The sequence below is a fragment of the Vitis riparia genome, chromosome 10 (assembly GCF_004353265.1).
Source record: "Vitis riparia cultivar Riparia Gloire de Montpellier isolate 1030 chromosome 10, EGFV_Vit.rip_1.0, whole genome shotgun sequence".
NCBI lineage: Eukaryota > Viridiplantae > Streptophyta > Magnoliopsida > Vitales > Vitaceae > Vitis > Vitis riparia.
This window is the reverse complement of record NC_048440.1, coordinates 11,810,530-11,827,671: the sequence shown is the minus strand read 5'-3', so window position 1 is coordinate 11,827,671 and position 17,142 is coordinate 11,810,530. Positions and strand designations below refer to the sequence as shown.

General features: G+C 39.2%; 1 protein-coding gene and 1 pseudogene across 1 annotated transcript; one reads left to right on the top strand and one right to left on the bottom strand.

Annotated features, from left to right (window-relative positions):
- Positions 1 to 2,752: 2,752 nt before the first annotated feature.
- On the bottom strand, positions 2,753 to 4,437 carry LOC117924276 (annotated as a pseudogene).
- Positions 4,438 to 10,792: 6,355 nt separating this feature from the next.
- Positions 10,793 to 16,819, top strand: LOC117923782 (BTB/POZ domain-containing protein At1g30440). Its single transcript, XM_034842229.1, has 4 exons — positions 10,793 to 11,679; positions 13,768 to 13,837; positions 14,371 to 15,597; positions 15,915 to 16,819. The coding sequence occupies exons 1-4, from the start codon at positions 11,621 to 11,623 to the stop codon at positions 16,455 to 16,457; spliced, it is 1,899 nt and encodes a 632-aa protein (XP_034698120.1). The 5' UTR covers positions 10,793 to 11,620; the 3' UTR covers positions 16,458 to 16,819.
- Positions 16,820 to 17,142: the final 323 nt, after the last annotated feature.

Below are 17,142 nucleotides of genomic sequence, written 5' to 3'. Positions count from 1 at the left end.
TTTTCTTCAAGGCAGTGACTAGAGTCTTGTTTGTGGCCTCCGCTTGCCCATTACTTTGAGGATAGCGTGGTGTAGAATATGAGTTCCGAATATTGAGTTCTGAACAGAACTTTCGGAAAATCTTGCTATCAAACTGTGGACCGTTGTCTGCTATGATTGTTTGGGGAATTCCGAAGCGACAAATGATGTTCTTCCATACGAATTTGGTGACATCTTTGTCTTTGATGCTAGCATATGCTTCGGCTTCTACCCACTTACTGAAGTAGTCTGTGGCGACAAGCAGGAATTTCTTCTGGGCAGGTGCGGCTGGTAGAGGTCCTACTATGTCCATGCCCCACTGTGCAAAGGGCCATGGGCCTGAGATCGTTTTCAACTCTCCCGATGGCATGTGTAGTATGGGGGCGTGCCTTTGACATTTGTCGCATTTTTTGACGTATGCTGCCGCGTCTTTTTTCATCGTAGGCCAGTAATAACCTTGCGAATGGGCTCTATGTGCCAGCGATCGCCCTCCAGCATGATTTCCACATACTCCCTCGTGCAACTCAGCTAATACATAAAGTACTTCTGAATGTTTCAGACATCTGAGGTAGGGGCCTGTAAAGGATCGCTTGTACAGGTGCCCTTCAACCAGGGTGAAGCGGGCGGCTTGCACCCGGATCTTGTGTGCTTGCTTAGATTCTTCAGGCAGGGTGCCTGTCCGGAGGTATTCAATGATATCTTTCATCCACCCTTGTCATCTGTTTCGCCTGCCTTAATGGTGTTGCAAGTGGAGGTTTCCGTGATGGAAGGTTTGGATTGTAGATATATAGGCAGTAGTATTGCTTCTTTGGTGGGAAGGGAGGCAGCTATACCTGCCAGGGCGTCGGCGCGCGCATTTTCGTTCCGCCTGATTTTTTCAATTGTCCACTCGGTGAACGTTGCAAAGTATCTTTTACTTTGTTTAAGTATTGTGCCATGCGCTCATCTTTGGCTTCGTATTCGTTTTGAACGTGTCTTACCACGAGTTGGGAATCGCTATAGACTCGAAGCCTGGAGACGGATAAAGCCAGGGCGAGATCCAATCCGGATAGGATGGCCTCATACTCCGCTTCATTGTTAGAGGCTTGGAACCCCAGCCGGATGGCTTGCTCCAGCTGTTCTCCGGTTGGGGATTGTAGGAGGAGCCCTACTCCGGAGCCGGATGATCGTGAGGCTCCATCAACCCGCAATGTCCACCATTGTTTTTCACTCGATTCGTCATGTTGGATGGGCCTTCGAGAGTATTCCAACACGAAGTCAGCCATTACTTGGCCTTTTATGGATAATCTGGGTTGGAACTCTATTCCAAATTCACTCAACTCTATGGCCCATTGAAGCATTCTCCCGGTTAGGTCCGGCTTGTGTAAGATATTGCGAAGGGGTTGGTCAGTTAATACGACCACTGGGTGCGCTTGAAAATAAGGGCGGAGTTTCTGGGCGGCACTTCGAAGAGCTAAGGCCGTTAATTCTATCTTTGAATATCTGGTTTCAACATCTGCCAACGCTCTGCTGATGTAGTAGATGGGTTTCTGCTCCTTGGGCGATGGGCAGCGGAATAAGACAGCGCTAACTGCCCATCTGAGACAGCCAGGTACATATACAGTTTTTCTCTGGGGATGGGGCTGCTTAGGATGGGTGGTTGCATGAGGCGTTGCTTGATTTTTTCAAAAGCGTTTTGACAGCTGTCTGTCCATCCGCTGGGTCCTGCTTTACGGATTGCCAGGAAGAAGGGCTGTAGCTCATCGGTGAAACGGGCTATAAAACGCCCTAGAGCGACAAGCTTGCCTGTGAGGCGTTGTAATTCCTTTTTGTTCCTGGGGGGTGACGTTTCTACGACTGCCTTGACTTGTTCTGGGCTCACCTCTATTCCCCTTTGACTGACCATAAAGCCTAGGAATTTCCCAGCACTCACGCCAAAGGCGCATTTGGAAGGATTCAACTTCATGTCGAACTTCCTTAAGAGGTGGAAAACTTCTTGTAAGTGGAGAACATGCTCTTCACGAGTTTTGCTTTTGACCACGACGTCATCAATATACACTTCCACTGTGCGGCCAATTAGAGGTTTGAATATCTTTGTCATCAGTCTTTGATAAGTGGCGCCAGCGTTTTTGAGACCAAATGGCATGACTTTGTAACAGTAAAGTCCGTGTGGCGTTATGAAGGCTGTTTTTTCTTGATCATCTGGGGCCATGGGGATTTGGTGATATCCGGAGAAAGCGTCCAGAAAGGAGAGCATCCCTTGCCCGGCGGTAGAATCCACAATCTGATCTATTCGTGGCAAAGGGAAACTGTCTTTTGGGCATGCTTTATTGAGGTTGGTATAGTCGACGCAGACCCGCCATTTGCCCTCTTTCTTGGGTACGACTACTACATTTGCCAACCAGTCTGGATATTCCACTTCTTTGATGAATCCGGCCTCCAGTAGTTTGTCAATCTCCATCCGGATGACTTTTTGCCTATCCGGGTGAAAACGTCTAACCTTTTGCCGGATGGGTTTTGCCATTGGTAAAATGTTAAGCTTATGCGAGACTATCGAGGGGTGAATTCCCTTCATATCAGAGTGTGTCCATGCGAAAACGTCATGGTTTTGTCGGAGGATGTCTTGGATGTTCTGGGTTTCTTCGGGCGTTAAAAGGGAACTTATATGAGTAAGATGAGAATCTTCTTCTGAAATTTGGATTGTTTGCAAGGGATCTGCTACCGGGGGATCTCTGTCCGCCGGATACAGTGACTGCTATTGGTCGAGCGCATGGGTGGATTCGGGGAGGGGTTCATTCTCCCGACTGGTCCCTGCTTCTCTTGCTATCTGGTAGCACTGGCGAGCGGCTAGCTGGCTGCCGTATAGGTTGGTTTGCCCATCTTCAGTGAGAAAGCTTACCATCTGATGATATGTGGAGGGGATGGCCTTCATACAGTGTAGCCATGTGCGTCCCAAGATAACATTGAAGGGTGATAGATCTTGTACTACCGAAAATTGAACGTTGAGAGTGACTGGGCCAGCTTGGACTGGTAGCACAATGTCTCCCAATGAGATAGTTGATGCCCCGTTGAATCCGGACAAAATCCTTCCAGGGTTTTCGAGACCGACTAAGTTGTGTCCCATGTGGCTTATGACTGATGCTTGCACCAGATCAGCTGAGCTACCTGGGTCAATTAAGATGCGTCTTACGTCAAATTTGTCTATCCCCAAGGATAGAATGAGGGCATCACGGTGCGGACGTAATATCCGCGTGGGGTCTACTGGAGGAAAAATGATTGTCCCGTCTATGGGGTGCGGGCCTCCTTCGGTTATCCCAGGTCGGATGGAATTGATACGCTCACGCACCATCGCTTCCCGCAACAACCTCTGCCTTTTTCGCTTGGAATTGAGCTCTTCATCCGACGGGCCTCCATTAATGTAATTTATGACGGCTTTGGGGGCGGCCGGAGCCATGGGGGCCCCAGAATCGCGGCCCCGGGAGGCATCTCCATCTCTAGCATCTGAACGGAGGTATTGCCTTAAATGACCCGCCTTTATAAGCCTTTCCACCAAATATTGGAGGCTTCTGCACGTCTCCGTTGTATGGCCGTGCTCCTTATGGTAAGCGCATTTTTTGCTATGGTCTCTCCTGGATGGATCCGATCCGAGGGGTCTGGGCCACCTGAAATCGGACATGCTCTGGATCATAGGGAGAAGCTTCTCATAAGTTATAGAGAGTGGTGTGAGGGGTGGCATTTCCGGGCGGCTTGGCCCTTCTTGCCTTCGATCGGATGGTCTTGGCCTGTCCGGAGGTTTAGTGCTTCCCTCTGTAGTACCCTTGGATGCCTGTCCGGCAACCAATACTTGCTGGGTGGCTGCCCGTACGTCATCTTCAAGCATTGAGTATTTGTTTGCACGTCGAAACAAGTCGTCCATTGTCATAGGAGGCTTTTTTGCTAGTGACTCAAAAAAGGGAGTGCCTGGGCAAATGCATCGTTTGAAAATCTGTAGGACAGCGTCCATGCTGCAAGCTTCCACTTGTAGGACAGCCTGGCCAAATCGTTTCACGAACTCCCTCAAGGATTCATTATCCTTCATTTTTATATTTTGCAAGGTGCTGATGTTTTGCTTATGTCGGCGGAGCATAGGTATTGTCCCACGAAAGCTTCTGAAAGGTCTCTGAAATTATCCACCGAATTAGGAGGTAGGCGATGGAACCATGAAAGAGCCTGTCCTTGCAGACTGGCAGGGAATACTTTGCACAGCAGCGGGTCGTTGCCTATGTCGAGGGTCATGAGCTGTCGATAGTGCATGATATGGTCGAAGGGGTCACTGCACCCATCGTATGTGGAGAACTTTGGTACGAGAAATCCCCTTGGGGGTTCGTAATGAATGATATGAGAGCAGAAAGGCGTGGAGAGCATGTCATCCAACCTTTTGCTAATGGAGCCCATGGGTGGCTCGCTCAGGAGATTTTTCCCAATGGTTCGTACGCTTGGTGCGGTGGAACGTTCTGCATCATGGGGGTGACCAAGGGGTCACGGTGCGAGAGAACGTTCTGTGGTATGGGGGTGACCGTAGGATCATGGTGCACTCCCCCTGTGATGGTCATCGGTGGCTTGGGCCTGCCAGTTTGCTGGGGCCCAGTCTCGCGCGCATGGCGCCCGACAATTGGGATCTTCTGTCACGTCGTCTTTTTGACGAGAAGTGGGTGGAATCTGAGCTCTCTTCACGGGGAGCTCGAGGCATAGGCGTGTGTGGCTCATGCGGCCTAGCGCTGCGTGTTTCAGGGATTGCTCCCGCTGTTCCAGGGTAAATCGACTCCTGGTGAGCCCTTGAGTTGGCCACCTGGCCCCGGGAGTGCTGACGACGGGGAACTCCTGTCGACGATGCCTGGATACGTAGTATTGCATTTTCTTCTCTTAACCTCGTCGTCTCCTGGAGGAGAGTTTGTAGTTGTCGCTCGCTCGCTAACTGCCTTCTTTCGATGGCTTGGCGCCATTCAGAATTATCTTCCTCTCTTCTTCCAGATGAATGGCTTTGGGAAGGCGTAGCCATTTCTGCTATTTACTGAATCAGCGAAAAACGTTCCCACAGACGGCGCCAATGTTGAGGCCTCGTATTCTCAGCGATCCATGTAACTGCTCAATGGATGATATACGATCTCAACGAACACGAATTCCTGATTCAGCTGCCCTGCAAAAGGTGTCCGGACAGGGGGTCCGGACACACCCTCCGATGGTTTTGTCAGCCATGGAAAGAGAGATAAAAGCAGATGGCACAGTTGGCCTTTTACTAGGTATTGAGAAGCTTACCTTCTTCTTTGTGCGAAGGTTCATATATATACCATTTAGAAACTCTCTCTCCTCCATAAATGATGGAAGGCTTTCTGGTTTACCATGATTGCCACTAGGTGGTGGCAGGGACATCCTCATCCTACGAACGGCTGTCAGAGGTCGTGGGAAGTGACTAGCTGTCACTTCTGTCTTTTCGCTCTGCAGGTATCGGAATATGATTTGTGACAGGATGTCAGAATGACGTAGTGAGGCACGCTTAGTTTGACCAGTGATCCGGATGATCATATCCGGGTGGAATATGAAAGGCCGCCGGATGAGTGATGGCGGTGGTCCGGGATGAACATATCCGGGTGGGATATGAAAGGTCGCCGGATGAGTGATGGAGGTGGTCCGGATAGGAAAGCGCGCCACATGTACTCTTGGGGAAATCCGGATGTGGATATTCCGGGTAAGAACACGTGCCACGTGTCGTCAGGGGACGTGTGCCACGTGTCAACAGGGATGGGTCCCTACAACCTCCACAAAAATATGTATCAAGAAAATAATTAAAGCACTACAAAATTATGTTTCATAGGGAACGAGAATGTTTTTTGGGCATGCCTTCTAATGATGGATAAGTATGATTGACAATTATTTTCATGGGGGCCATTGGATACAAACACATTAAATTTGATACTAACTTGTAAGATATTTTTTCATTCTTGTGTCTTATAAGTTTGGATTGGAGTTATTATCTACTTTACATCATACAAATCGCCATCATACATTAAAGAATTCGTCAAGTAGCAATTTTATATCCAAAAACAGTTAGAAAATGAATAATTTTAGAATTAATGCTGCCAAAATTTGGTTGGCTCCATTTTCAGAAATAATGGGAATTGACTCAAAAATTATTTTTACAATTATAAATTATGTAAATATTATTTGAAGTTGAAAAATTATAACTATATGTTTGTTTATAAAAATTTGTATAAGAATAATATTTTATTTAATATGTAAAAAAAATTAAAATATTGAACTTGTATATATTAGCCTTGATGTTTAAAAATTTTCTAACTCCACTAAAAAGAAACATTGCAAAACACACTTGTGAACTTCTTATGTTTGCATATGATCGGCTCTGAATTTTCATAAATTTTTAATAATATTTATTGAGTTGTGAAAATGAGATTACAGAAAGCTTTAAGTATTCTTCTTTCTATCAACATCAAATATCTCAATTGTTTTATGCTGTCTAAATCAAAATAAAAAATAGTTTTTTTTTTTTTTAAATTATCAAGAGCTCACAAAATAGTTATAATTTAAAGCCAATTTAACTTACTTCCCACTTCATGTAATGAATAGAATTTTATTGTAAGTGCCAAATAAGAGATCTAATGAATCTAAGGAATTTTCTTTGGTTTCTTGAGAAGTATTCCTAGCAGAATTTCTTTGGTGCCAAACAAGGAAGCCTTGTGAGCACCCTAGGGCCGTGGTCCATAACTTGAGAAACTCTCCCTACTTATGAATAATTAAGTATTAAAAGAATAGTGATTACATACATTTGTTGCTTGTGCAATTAGAATACTAAAAATATTGACCATATATTAAGAAAATATTCTTTTATTCAAGGAATTTAAGATCACGTCAAATTTAATTGTCATACTCCTTTATCCCATTAAAATTATTGTTATTATTATTGTTTTTTATCATCATTTGAAATAGTGTACAAAAATGTTGACTATATATTTAGAAGATAATGAATTTGAGATCACATAAAGTTTAATTATCTTACTCTTCTATCTTTTTTTTATCTTGGCTTGAAACATTGTATACTATTCCCTTATAAATAAATGACCTTACCATAAATCCATTGTGATCTTTAAATTAGATAATAATGGAAACAATAACCTTAGTCATCATCTCTATATCAATTTACTTATAAATTTTACTGGGTATGCCTTATATACCACCTTTTGAGCAACCCTCTCAACAATTAAGAGATCCATTTGAGGAACACGGGTACTAGTTGAAGTAATGAGCACCCCAATATGGGGGTGAGTGAAAAGTGAATTCAATGGACTTCTCAAATCAGTGAAAATTTTAAGCTAAATTTTGATGGATCAATGATGATGAATAAAAGTGCATTTGGATTAGGGATTAATAACTGTAATGAATTTATCGAAAAATATTACAAGCAAACATCTACGTAATACATTAATAATTATTATAGATTGTATTGTTTTAAGATATGATGTGTTAGCCATTAGGAACAATGGATTCCTTAATCTAAGAATCCAGAACAACTTTAAAATAATAATAAAAAGGGTAAAAAATTTTATTTTATTAAGATATTAATAGAGAATATTTGAAAATTAATGAAAAATAATATTATAAAAAAATGTTGAAAATTGATAACAATAACTAGTGTTATGAGTTTTTAAAAACTCCATCAATCGTAATTTCTTAAAATTGTTCTCATCTTTTTTATAACATAATTTTTTATTTATTTATTTTTATTTTCTTTTAGGGGTATCATCAAGTAGCTTAACAACTGTTCAATTTTCCGGATTTAATTATTTTTTTACAAACTTAAACAAATGTTTTTAAAAACATTGGGGAAAAAAAGGAAAAAGAAAAAAGCAAGCGTTGGAGTCAGCTCTACTAAGCCGATAAGACATTGAACAGAGCCGAGCCGAGGCAACGTATAAACCCTTAAAAATGTTGTGGCTTGAGATACGGAAAACAGCTTTTAGAGAGGAGAGCGGCGCAATTTAAGGAGCCGCTAATTCCAAGGCGCATTGAGCATTGATAGAGCGACTAGGGAGGCACGCAAAACTATGCCGTTTTCTTGACGGTAGAAGTCATTGACTCTGGCCACAATTTCGTTTATTTTTCCTTTAATTTTTTATTTTTCTCTGTCTGTCAGTTTAGAATTTAGATTATTATTTTTCATCATTCCCCACGCTCGCTGCTAATAAATACGGACCGTACAGTCCCAAAGCTATCTCCACTTCAAGTTTCAAATTTAAAATTATAATTGGTATTTATGTTACATCTAAGAAATATTCATATTAGTTTTACCCTTTTATTTAATTAATTTTACATAAAATAAAAAAATAGTTTTAATAAAAATAAAGTATTAAATTTATAATATCTATTTATTTATAAATTATATTATTTTTAATATAAATTAATATTTTTAAAATTAAAAATAATAAATTATTTTAATGGAATGGAGATTGACATTAAAAAAACAACAATAAATTATATATATATATATATATATATAATTAAATCAGTTAACAAATGAGAATGAGAAAAGTTTAAATAGTCAAGGTGGGTAGAAATAGGTATAATCCATCTTGTGGTTATCTCTAACTCCTTAACCCCTAACTCCAATGAAGGAGGTTCATTAGATGAGTTTTTTGCACTATCTGTTATATCATATATATTTTGTTATTATAGCATAATTTAAGGATAAAGATAAATGAATTAGGGGTGAGATTAACATTTTCTTTAAAACTTATTTGGAATGTGTTTAGGTAGCTGACACTACCCTATTTAATATAATAAAATAAAAAATTATATTTAATACATATAAAATAAAAACTATTTTTAATAAAACAAATTATAAAATTTTAATATTTACTTTATGTATAAATTATATTTGTTTTTAAAGTATGAAAAATTCTCGTATCTATACCATCCATTCCACCAATTTATTTGCCTTTTTTCTTAGATTAAGTTTAAATAAATGAGACATAATTGGGATAGGTGATACGTCTGGAACCATCATTGTCTATTCTTTGTAAAGAATTATACAATAAAATGGATTATTATTTTTTTAATAAAAAAAGATAAAAAAATGAAGTTAGATTTTGGTCTATGTTAATCTTTCAAGGTTAAAAATTATGCCTAAGTTGTTGTCCATTTATGTTAAAACTTATGGTATAAGTCACAATTAAGAATTTCTGAGAGGGAGGATTAAAAAAATAAAAGAGAAGGCATGATAAGAGAGGAAAGAAATCATAGTAATACTTGATTTGAAGTCCTAACAAATATGTTGAAACCTTTGCATTCTTAGAGGGGGATGACTAAGAATAGTACACTTATTCTCATGAGTATGATTGCCTTGCCACTTTAAAGGTCATGTGCCAACTTGCTCCATAATGCCCTTTCTGTTTTCAGGGCCACCCCATTCTTAGTATCTGTCTCTTCTTCAATCTTTACACTTTTTTCTTTGTCACAGCCCCTTCTTTGTATTTTTAGTAAAGTTAAAAATGAAAGAGAAAATCAGCCTAGATAAGACCTTAACCCTCTAAACTTTTTGAACAATTGTAACATGTGTTTGAGATATTTTTTTGTTGAAGTGTTTTTAATTTGTAGTGGTTTTGCTAATTACCTTCTTATTAAAAATATCTTCAAGGAAAATTGAGGGTGTTGTTAAAATTACTCTAAAATAGATGGAGACAGTACCAAAATGAGATTGAAATGAATTAATCTAATTTCAATTCTTAAACAAGTTGGAATAGGTCAAGGCAATATCTAAATCTGTTCCAAATTTTTAATATTGATCCTAATTAAGAGAAAAAAAAAATTCAAACCTACCTTGTGATGTTTAAGTCTGTTCCAAACTTCCAAAATCGATGCTAATTAAGAAAAAATAAATAAATTCAAACCTAACCCCTTCCCATTTTATTTTTAACTCTAAACATTTGAATATAAAAAATAAAATTTTGAAGCATTTTTAGTATTATATTATATAACAAAAAATTGATTTTTATGAGAATCATTTATCAATTGATTATTTAGAAATTGAAATTAGTTTTAACTAATTTTCACACACACTTCAATTATAAAAGTTAATTTCAGCTAATTGGATTTTTCTTAATAAAAGTTTCATTAAAAAAATAAATTAAGAAGAAAATACAAGATAAGTTGAGAAAAAACTGTCCTTGTTATTCACAAGGAGAGGGGGGGAAATATTATTGATGGTTTTTTAGGGCAACAATATCAAAAATAAATGTGGGGAATTGAATGAATGGTCCCTACTTCTTCCAAGGTTCATATATCTATTTATTTCCATATAGTAATTTATTTGATTTTAGTAACATACTATTTGGATTCAACAAATTATTAATTTTCATATTATACTACTATAACAGCCATGATCATAACTCCTCACTTGAATTTACACTCTACATCAGAAATCAATTGCTTTAAGCTCAAGATTTTGGTTTTAATTTTGTTTTCAATGTAGATGGTAGGAAAAAGGGCAATGAATTTTTACATATGGAGGAGCATGAAGGTGAAGTCATTTTCAATAATTTCTGTAATGTAGATCCCACTAAATCTGTATATTCCTTGCCATGGAGGAAGCAAAAGTAACGCATCCACATGGCCTAGCTGGACAGACAGATAGCTGTTACTTCAGAGCTTGTGATTATCCCAAAAAAATATCTTAATAAGGCATTAAACAATTTATTAATCTTTTGGGTTTGGTCTATAGATTCCTCTGAAACTGAGTTCTAGAAATGCAATGAGTAGGTTTGAAGCCAATGACCCCACATGTATGAGGCCTGTTCTCAGCAGAGCTCCCATTCAGAGTGTACCCATGTTGAGCTTTTCAAGTCTTTGCTGTCTTTTACCAGATGGGTCTTGCATGCTGTAGAATTGCAGACATTATTTTATGCCTGTAGAACCTCACTCACTGCCCTTTTTTTTTGCTGTTTTTTCTCTGGTGGGTATGACCGTATGAGTGGTTTTGGTCTCTTGTGTGCCTTCAAGGGTTGATTTTTGGAATCTTGTGTGGGTAACAACAACTATTTGGTGGTTTTTTGGGGCTCAAATTTGGAGGGGTTGACCTAAATTGGTGTCTGATTGGGTTTTTTTTTTTCTTCTGGGGTGGGAGTTGGGTTTCTTTTGAAGTGGGTATATGCCCTGTTGGAGTGGTTTTAGGGTTCTTCTTTTTTCCGGGTTTGGAACCAGGTTTGTGCAGGATTGACTGGGTGTTTGTAGATTTAGGACAGCTTCAGCGTAAGATTAAGTGGGTTAGTGGAATTTTGGGTTTGTTTTGGGCAGAAATACTCTGAAGAAGCTACATTCTAGTGCTGTTTCAAGACTGGGTTTGAGAATTTTGTTTTGTTGTGGTGCACAAGAGCACAAGCCGGCGGTTTTCTGTTTCTGATTATGAAAATACCCTGGTTGGGGCCACTTATCACTGAGTTTCCCTAAATTAAAGGGTTTGTTTTCTGTGAATTTGAGAGGTTTTCAGTGAAAGATAGGGTTTAGGCAAAGGCAAATTGCTCTGGATCCTATTTAGCTTAGCTCTTTTGTTGGAATTCTACCTTTCTTGAATTGTGATATGGCTTGTATGAAGTTGGGATCCAAAAGTGATGCATTCCAAAGGCAAGGGCAGGCCTGGTATGTTCTTAAAACTCTGCAACTTTGACTTTTATATTATCTTTATTTTATTTTTTGTGAATTCATACATCTGTTTGTGCTCCTGAACCATCATGAATCAAACCTTAGTCTTGCACTTTGGGTGCTGATCCTTCTCTAAATCTCTCTTGGATAAGGATAAGAATAAGAATACAGTTCCTGCTCTTTACTCTATAAAAGGAACTTTGGTTTCTTTGAATTTGAGCCCTTTTTTTGGAGTTCAGCATGAGAATCACTTCATGAATTAAAGTTTGTTTGAAGTTTCAGATGTTCATCTCTATATGTTTATGCTTTAGACTGATAACTCTGGAGTTGGACGGTGGAGGAGCTACTGTTCTGTGTCCCAGCACTTTGGTTTTGTCTTTTCTTTTTTTAGGTTGGACTCTGTGTTGGAGGGATTAGGATAAGAAAAGAAATCGGTGTAAATGTCCATGTCCCTTGTTTGGAATGTGCAAAATCATTTAAGGGAAAAGAACTAAGAAGGGGTTTGGAAGATGTTTTTCGTTTAACATGATAACCCATATTATGATATTTCGGAAAAAGCTGTCGAATTGCTCATTTTTAGATTTTTTTTCTTCTTTCTTTAAAGTTTATCCCTAATGCCCAAAACTGGGAAAGATATGAAGTTGAATTCTTCTTACCAAACAGAGGATGATTTGTTTTAACATAGTTGTGTTGGTTGTTTATTTAAATAGCAATTCTGCGTCCCCATCTAGCATGTTTGAAATAAGCCAAAAAGAACAAGGAAAAACAAAAAGTTGAGATTGTTTTGTGAATTTGCTTTGATTTTCACGTGTTTGATATGCATTCTGTTGGAAATTTGCTGCCTCAAAATTGAATTTATTGAGCTGGTAGTGGGTGAGCAGTCAACTACTTTGGAAATGCGTCCACTTTGGAAATCCTTCAACTAACTGAAGTTGGTGGGACCTGCTAACAGATCAACAAACATTTCCACTGCTTGCCAAAGCCATTGGATGTTTTGAGTTGGTTTAGAGTTGTTTGTTTGTCAAAAAAACATCATTACTTAATGAGCTATTGATTTAGACTTTTCAAATAGATATCAAGTATCAGAATCTTTTTTCTCATGTGCTCTTCGGCCAATTTTGAATCCCATATGGATAGAAGGGTTCACCCCTTTGTTGAATCCCTCATGGATGGAAGGATACACCTCTTGATGTAGGGTTTGGTTCCACAATACATTTTCCATCTATGATGAAATTCATCATCCCTTGTACATTTCTTATGGATCACAAAGAATACTTGGGATTCAGGGTTATATGTTGCAAAAGTGCTCTAGCTTAAGCCAAGTGGAAAATAATTATGGGTGGAGAAACGCAGAAAAAAAAAAAATCAAGGGATAGAAAACAGGTTGGCCACCATTGGGCAACGCTAACCTTTCACTAAATGGCAAAAAGTTTGAACCTCTAGGTGGAACAAAATATGTTGAGTAATAGGGAGCCATTTGTAACCGGAATTGAAGAGTTATGATACAACTTGTTCTAGGATCTGGAAACTTTAACTTATATGACAACTAACACTCTTGCATTATGAAGATGCTTCACTTTTAAGAAGTTGCCTCAAGAAACAAACAAATATATATATATATATATATATATATATATATATATATATATTTGAACAATGATTATATTGACAATTGCCATTCAAACAAGGGGACCACACCCTAGCATAACGGGAGTATGCAGCATACAAAGGGAGTGAAAAGGCCAAGAAGTAAACAAAAAAGTTTGCAGGACCCCATACAATCAATGAAGCAAAACAAATATGAAGTCTTGGAATTAGAATTGTTATTTAGTTATTGATGACATTTGCCTGTGCTGAATTTAGATTATATCTCATGAATATTTACTCAAGCACTTTCGATCTACAGTCATGTACTTCTGTCAAACATTGACTTACTGCTCTATGGACTTGGTTTTCTTCATCCATTTCACTTAAGGGAATGTTTCAAACTTCCTTTTTTCTTGACCGACACTGATTATTTACATATTACTTAGTAATATCTCCTACCCTTGTATTTTGACTTTTCATTATGAATAATAATAATAGGTTCTGCACAACTGGCCTTCCAAGTGATATTGTCGTCGAAGTTGGGGAGATGTCCTTCCATTTACACAAGGTAATCTCTTTTTTTTGTCCTTTCATGTAAGGGGCAAATTTGTATTGAGTTCTTTTATTATGTGTAGTTTATCACTGATGTTTGCATGCTTATATTTAACTTTTAAGATAATTTGATTCCCCTTTTAGAAAGTAGTATTTTGCTTCTTTTATTATATGCAGGGGGAAAATTTCATCAGGTTGTCATGGTTTAAACCATAATCTCCTTGTCATGGTGGCACAAACTATATGTTTACCTGTTACCTTTCCAACCATATAGTTAAATATATTTTGCATGAGATGTTAGTATTACTTGTTTGAGTTCCCACTCCTTTCCTTCTCCTCCATTACCCTATAACACTTCTTCCTCCTTTAAGCCCCCACTCATGCAGTCTTGTAAGTGATTTGGGTGGGTGAGCATGAGTTGCACGTTTTCTCCACATTGTTATTTATCAACTACCTTCTAATGATTTCTATTCCATGATTTCCCTGTTTTATTATTATGTAACTCTATTATTTATTATTTCTAATAACTTTGATTATCACCCAATGCAGTTTCCTTTGCTCTCCAGAAGTGGAGTTATGGAAAGACTGATAGCAAAGGCATCCGAAGAAGGAGAAGAGGGCTGTTCCATAAACCTCCCAGACATCCCGGGTGGGGCCAAAACATTTGAACTGGTGGCCAAGTTCTGCTATGGGGTGAAGCTTGAACTTACTGCTTCAAATGTTGTGTACCTCCGGTGTGCAGCTGAGCATCTTGAAATGACTGAGGAATATGCCGAGGGCAATCTAATTATGCAGACTGAAGTTTTTCTTAATCAAATTGTCCTCAAAAATTGGAAAGACTCCCTAAAGGCACTTCAATCCTGTGACGATGTTCTCCCCCATGCTGAAGAACTCCACATTCCCAAAAGGTGCATTGAGTCACTAGCTGCAAAGGCTTGTACTGACCCAAATCTATTTGGATGGCCTGTCATGGAACATGGTGGGCCCATGCAGAGCCCTGGTGGGAGTGTCCTGTGGAATGGGATAAGCACCGGAGCTAGACCAAAAAATTCAAGTTCTGATTGGTGGTACGAGGATGTATCAACTTTAAGTTTATCTCTTTATAAAAGGCTGGTTTCGGTCATGGAATCTCGTGGCATCAAACAGGAGATTATTGCTGGTTCACTCACTTTTTATGCAAAGAAGTACCTGCCTGGGCTCAATCGGCGTCAGGTAGCCAGTGAGTCTAGCACGCGTCTGGAGCCAGTGGCTCTGGGGGTACCCCCATCTGAAGAAGACCAGAAGCTTTTACTTGAAGAGATTGATAGGTTGCTTCCGATGCAGAAGGGTGCCATATCAACCAAGGTCTTGTTTGGTCTTCTACGAACAGCCATGATTCTTCGAGCCAGCCCCTCTTGCATATCTAACTTAGAAAGAAGGATAGGGATGCAGCTTGATCAAGCGACTCTAGAAGATCTCCTGATGCCCAACTTCTCTTATTCCATGGAGACTCTTTACAATGTTGAGTGTGTGCAGCGGATTTTAGAGCACTTCCTTGCCATGGATCAGGCAACTGGTGGAGCCTCTCCATGTTCAATAGATGATGGCCAGTTGATGGGGTCACCTTCATTGACACCAATTACAATGGTGGCCAAGCTGATTGATGGCTACCTTGCTGAGGTTGCTCCTGATGTTAATCTGAAGTTACCCAAATTTCAGTCTCTTGCTGCTTCTATTCCCGACTATGCTAGGCCCTTAGATGATGGTCTTTACCGTGCAATTGACATTTATTTGAAGGTATACTATTTTACTGTCATATGGGAAGCCTGAAGAATGAGATATCATAAGATCAGGTTGCTTGTTTTTTGTTTTGTTTTATTTTATTTTGTTGATCTAGTTAACATCAAACTTCAACTCAGCTTAAATTTTCTTAATGCTTGAGGTTGATGCCGCTCCAATGCTGCTATCAACAGACCTGAAGTATCAGAACTTGAGATCATGTTATAGGCTCTTAAAAAACTTAAAAGCAAGTAAATGAACTGAAAGACCTGGATTCTGGATGTTATAATTGTAACTTAGCCTCACTGACTTCTGTCTTATTGTCAAATATGCAGTCACACCCATGGTTGTCGGAGTCTGATAGAGAACAACTTTGCAGACTTATGGACTGCCAGAAGCTCTCATTGGAAGCTTGCACACATGCTGCCCAGAATGAGAGGCTTCCCCTAAGAATAATTGTTCAAGTCCTATTCTTCGAGCAGCTCCAACTTAGGACTTCTATTGCTGGATGCTTTCTGGTTTCAGACAATCTTGAAGGGTCAAGACAGTTAAGAAGTGGGTTTGCTGGGTCCAATGAAGGAGGCTGGGCCACAGCTGTGAGGGAGAACCAGGTTTTAAAGGTAGGAATGGATAGCATGAGGTTGCGGGTCTCTGAGCTTGAGAAGGAGTGCTCGAACATGAGGCAAGAGATTGAGAAGCTGGGTCGTGTGAAGGGGTCTAGTGCATGGGGTAATGTGTCCAAGAAGTTCGGGTTTAAGCTAAAGTCCCAGATGTGCAGTGCTCAGGAGGGATCCATTAGCCAACAGAACAATGGAAGTGGGAAGCTCGAGAAGGCAAAAGATGGAAAGCATAAGAAGAACTCTTCAAAAGAAGAGTAAGACCCCTGCTGCATTTTGCCCCATTTGGTTCTTTGAAATATTTTCAAGTCATTATTGTTTGTATTTGTACTTTGATTTTTTTTCCTTTTTTCTTTTTTTACTTGAGAAACTCAGAACTCCATCTCCTTGTTTATCTGGTGTCTCATACTTGTCCAGTTGTCTTTTCCTTTTCCTGTTTTAATCATCTCAAATATATAATGGAGATGGACAGAATCAATTGTCATTTCTGTTCCTGTAACAGTACCAAGAGGACTCTCTTGTAAAAGTATCAAAAGACTCCCTCATCTCTCTCTCTCTCTCAATTTCTTGAATGTGAACCTTTGGCTTATATATTCATATGGCAGTAGAGCATCATTGTTGAAGGTGTGTGTACTGACAAGTGAGGGAACTTCAAAGCTAGCTTCAACTAAATACATATGTTTGTAAATTTTCCCCAGCTAATGGTTTATAATCTTTGTTATTAGCCACGTTCATGCAGCTTCTTTGGTTCAAGGGTGAGTGATTGTTGTTACTTTCCATATTCAAAGTGTTGTTTAGATGATTTCAATGAGAATGCTTCTTGTGGGAGAATATCCTTCTGTGTTTTTGGTTTTCTGAGACAAAGTTGGTGGGGGATTGTTATAAGCGTTGTATGTTCAATAAACCTTTCATTGTTTTAAACTCGTTCGAGATTGTTGTTTTAGCT

Coding starts and splice junctions, on each gene's coding strand:
- LOC117923782 (XM_034842229.1), top strand. CDS start 11,621: ATGGCTTGTATGAAGTTGGGATCCAAAAGTGATGCATTCCAAAGGCAA. Junction 11,680..13,767: donor CAAAGGCAAGGGCAGGCCTG/GTATGTTCTTAA, acceptor TAATAATAATAG/GTTCTGCACAACTGGCCTTC. Junction 15,598..15,914: donor CAATTGACATTTATTTGAAG/GTATACTATTTT, acceptor TCAAATATGCAG/TCACACCCATGGTTGTCGGA.